Here is a 4,637-nt window from a genome sequence, read left to right on the forward strand (position 1 = left end):
CATAACACAAATGTATAAAAAAACCTATGACCCCTCTAAAAGGTGTTAATCACAGACTGGTCAGTGGCACAAATGGCAGAAATATTGGAGAAGATTTTTGTCGTACCCTCAGCAGAGCTCAGTGTCTGGCTGCTCTTAGACTGTTGGTCGTTCTCTCTCTGGGCCTGCTGGACACTCTCTCGCTGTTCCTTGGCTTGTTGCATAGTGTGACTCTTCCACATCTTTCTCAGCTCCTCTACATCCGTCTCTGAATCTCGAGTACCATCTCTGGTCAGTTTAGCCCCATCGGGGCTGCTTTCCTGTCCCGAGGCCTCCCCTGCTCCAGGGGCCAAACTTTGAGAACCTGAGGAGGGAGCGACTCCTTCGGTCTGGCAGTGGGGTGGTTGCTGGTGGTCCCTGCTGGTGGGTGTGCTTGGCTGTTCCTGGCTGGGTTGTTTGGGCTGGGCAGTTTTGCTGGCTGGTTCTCCCTCCTCTGGCTTTTTCTCCTCCTCCTCTGTATGGCTGCCCTCAGCCGTCTGAGGTTCCTGAAGGAGGGTCTGCATGGATTGGGACGAGGCTCCTGATGACTTGTCCTCCTGCTGTAGCTCCTCTGTGGACTGCCGCTCCTCCCGGATGGGCGAGAGCTCTGACTCTGTGAAGACATCCTCTGAGATGGAGCCCTCGGTGCTGCGGGGGGCAGTGCTGGCGCTGTCATAACCCTCCCGCAGACGCTGATCCGTTTGATGAGAGCTTCCAGAGAACACGGCTTCAAAATCCCTGTGGCACAAACAGAGAGAATGAGAGATGCACCTTCTAGAAAACTAATATTGCATATCTAAAGGTGTCTTTACTGCTCTATGATGTGGCTTTGGTTCAACCTCATAGTATTCTTCAATGGTAATAGCATAAATAATCATTCACAGATACCATTGTATGCACCGCACTTAACTTAGTTATGTCTGAAATAACATGAAATAATAAACAAAACAATAGAAGGACTGGACCATTTAAATGTTAAATGTTAAACTATGTCTATTCTATCTACTTTGTTTTCTTTTTATTTATATAAAAAAAAAAAACTTGACCCTCTAACACTAGCATTCTCTATTCTTTTTCTATTCTATCTACTTGTTTACTTTTTAATTATTATAACTAATTTACTAATACTAATTTATATTCTTTTTATTTATTATTTAAAAAAGAAAGAAAGAAAAAAAAAAAGCCTTGCTATGTGAGCTGTGTTAGACTAACTGGGACTTATCACAGCACATATATTGTAGCTCTTTTGTTGGTTCAATTGCTTCTATTGTCCTCATTTGTAAGTCACTTTGTATAAAAGCGTCTGCTAAATGATTAGTGAAAGTGAAAGTAAATCTACATGTGTTCTTAAAATGTGTGCATTCAGTTTTCTCTGAAAAATGGTAAGGGTTTAATCAGTCCACACTGCAATGCAGCAAGAAAGTGAAAAACTTACAAATAAATATGGTAAAATAATTATTAATATAATTATAATAATTCTATAATTAAAATAATTATGTTTTTATATATTATTATTCAATAATAATAACAATAATAATAATAATGTAAAAAAACCCCCATTATTATTATTATTTAGAAGCTTCATTCAGTTTTCTCCAAAAATGTTAAGGGTTTAATCAGCCCACATTGCAATGCTCTGTAAAAAGAAATAAAGACAAATAATATTGTAAATATAAAAATAATATGTTTTTATTCACATTATTATTATTATTATTATTATTATTGTTGTTGTTGTTATTGTTAAGAAGCTTCAGTGAAAATAGTAATAATTTTTCCTTCTTTTATTCACATTATTATTATAATTTTAATTAGAGGCTTCCATAATTAGAATATTATTGAATTCTGTAATACTAACAATAACAACAATGCAAAGAATTATTGTTTCTTATTTTTATTTCCTTTTTTAAATGAATTTTTAAATTTTAATTAAAATGTAAAGATACTGTAAAAACTGTGAAGACTTAAAGTCCCCATGAAATCAAAATTAAAGTTTTTTTGGGTGTTAGTATCAATATGTTAGTCTTAAGGTTATCTATAAGGCAGTGTGCTCCAAAACAGTGACAAAATTCGCATTTAGAAGATATAAGCATTCAAAGCTTGCAGTTCGTCACTTCCGCCAAAACGGCTCACAACGGCTCTAGCCCAAGCTGTGATATAAACGAACGCTATTGGCTATTTTAAAAAGGGGCGGGGCTGCTTGATATGTCCCGCCCTGTCTTCCTGTTTCAGTTAAACTGACGTCAACACATAGAGTAACGCTGCGTGCTTCTAAGCATTTCAGGGGACCTTTAATACAACAACATAATACAAACCCACTTCCATACAACATGATGTTGTGAAACTTCAGTGACTAAGGTAATATGACAACCATAGCGTGCTGTGCACGAGAATCAACTTTTGATTCTCTTATGCCCTGTTTCTCACCACTGTGATATTTCTGTGTCATATTAAAAAGTCTAAAATGCACAGACTTCTTATCATGATATGTCATGTCAGATGTGGCTTCTGTACTGCAGTAAAGCCACAGCTTGAGACATCTGAAACACAAGTGCACAATGACGTGTGTCTGTCTGGATGGTACGTGGGAGGTGGATAGAAGTACATAATCAAAACCATTTGGAGCAATTAATAAGAGTACAAGCCAACATAAAAGTGCATAAATGAAAAGTAGGTCCCTTTGTCTGTACATCTGCACGATCAAAGGCGTCTATGCTTCACATCCACAACTGAGACCCTGCAGTGAACCCCGTCTGACTGATGAACCAGCCAACACAGCTCTGAGCTGAATAAAACACCACACATCATCATTCATAAACTAACAGAGGATATAAATATCTGGGGGTGGAAACACTGCTAAAATCATTAACTTCTTATTACAAATCGAAATGGGTGAGTAATTCAGACGTAGGCGGCTGCATTCATGCTTCATTAGCCTTAGAGTAAAAATCCATTTCCTGTATAATAAAGCTGAACTGTAGATATCTGAAATAATTGTACATGCTCACCGCAAACAAAATATTGATTTGTCACATGAGAGATCTTCAATCTAGATAAGACATCTGAAGATGAATCCAATTAATAACATGTAACGCTTAACATGTAACTACTAGTCTGGTGGCTCAAGTCGTTTTTATAATTTAGTTTTTTGGCCTTTGCGCCACTTATAGTAGAGCGAGGACAATAACTTACTTTGGCATGTGAATCTTGTGAATCCTAATTAATAATACGTTTCCGATTCGTTCAAGAACAATTTTTTGCAAATTCAGAATGATTCATTTTGATTGGATTCACAATAATATTCAATTTCGATTAATTATCTGATTCTGTATTTTATTAAATGCATTTATAGAATTATTTAAATACTAACATGTCTTAGCCAAGTAAAAGACAAACAACTAACTCTATGCTGTGTCAGTATGAAGCGAGAGGTCTTACGGTGGTATGGAGTCACGGATCTTGCTGTCGGTGATCTCTCTGTAAACGGCTGCAGACTGAACCTCATCCAGTGGACACATGATGCCGTACTCCTCACAGCCTCTCTCCAGAACCAGAGGGTCTGTCCGGTGAGGGTCAAACATGATATTGTTGGGCGTCACCAGCAACACCCCACTAACAACACCCTGTGACACATGACACAAGGACGCCACATGACAGTCAGTCAGTTTATCAGTTAAAGTCAGTTAATTGTTGATTCAGTGATGTCATCGTCCAGCTCAGTTCAGTTCTCTTCCAATAGTGTCTGTGCAGTCAAGTCAACAATGTTGCCAGAGATTGTGTCCCCAACTAAGCAAGCCAAAGGTAAACAGGACAGAACCGAATTCAGTTCCCTTTCAGTCGGTCACGTGCGACGTATGTCGGAACTGACCGACGAATTGGGGATCGCTTTGGGAGACCAATCTACTTCGAGTGTAAAAAAAAACGAGCCAATGCACATTGGCATGCGATAATTGCCACAGCTGCTCTGCGCTGCAGCGCGAATATTTAATGAGCAGCCGGTGCGTCGCATATTTGCTTTTCGCTTCGGACCCGAACACATGTGCTGTTCCTGCTTGTGTTTTTTCTTTGGAAAGTGGTGGAAGACAAGCTGCTCGTTTAGGAAGGAGCCTCTGCGTGTCTGGTGCGGGTGTGACGGTGCTGACAGTGTTGCCGCAATTGCCGCACATCACGATGCAGTTGATGGTAAGTCTCTTGGTAAGCACGACCTGGTCGTCAGGTTCCTTAGAGGGGCGAGGAGGTTGAACCCTCCTCATCCTACCTCGGTACCCTCTTGGGACCTGTCTCTGGTGCTCACGGCACTGCAGAGACCTCCCTTTGAACCTTTGCAGTCAGCTGAGTTGAAAATTCTGTCACTAAAGACAGTTCTCCTGACTGCATTGGTGATTAAACTTCAAAAGGCAATGATGTCATTGCATAAATATGAGCGGTGCACGTTTCAAGTCAAAACGCGGCACGGATGTCTTTATTTGAATGTATCTGAAGGGAACCGACTGTCCTCAGAAACGTGTCGTTGACATTTTAATTTAATTTTACCTATAATTCCTGATAAAGCAGCGTTTATGAGCGCGGAGCTGCTTTGTGTACAGCCGTTACCGGGGAAACCGCAATATTTCAGCGCTCCT

General features: G+C 39.9%; 1 protein-coding gene across 7 annotated transcripts in view; it reads right to left on the reverse strand.

Annotated features, from left to right (window-relative positions):
• The window catches only part of LOC107714343 (oxidation resistance protein 1-like), a 173,381-nt gene that overhangs the window by 28,529 nt on the left and 140,215 nt on the right, over window positions 1-4,637 (reverse strand). For all 7 annotated transcript variants that reach the window (XM_016520162.1, XM_016520166.1, XM_016520165.1 and 4 more), the window contains 2 exons: window positions 3,454-3,638; window positions 107-756 (listed from right to left, as the gene is read on the reverse strand). In XM_016520162.1, the coding sequence (XP_016375648.1) occupies window positions 107-756; window positions 3,454-3,638 (835 nt within the window). The remainder of the gene's footprint in view (window positions 1-106; window positions 757-3,453; window positions 3,639-4,637) is intronic.

This window comes from Sinocyclocheilus rhinocerous, unplaced genomic scaffold, assembly GCF_001515625.1.
Source record: "Sinocyclocheilus rhinocerous isolate Xijiao unplaced genomic scaffold, SAMN03320098_v1.1 scaffold629, whole genome shotgun sequence".
Taxonomy (NCBI): domain Eukaryota; kingdom Metazoa; phylum Chordata; class Actinopteri; order Cypriniformes; family Cyprinidae; genus Sinocyclocheilus; species Sinocyclocheilus rhinocerous.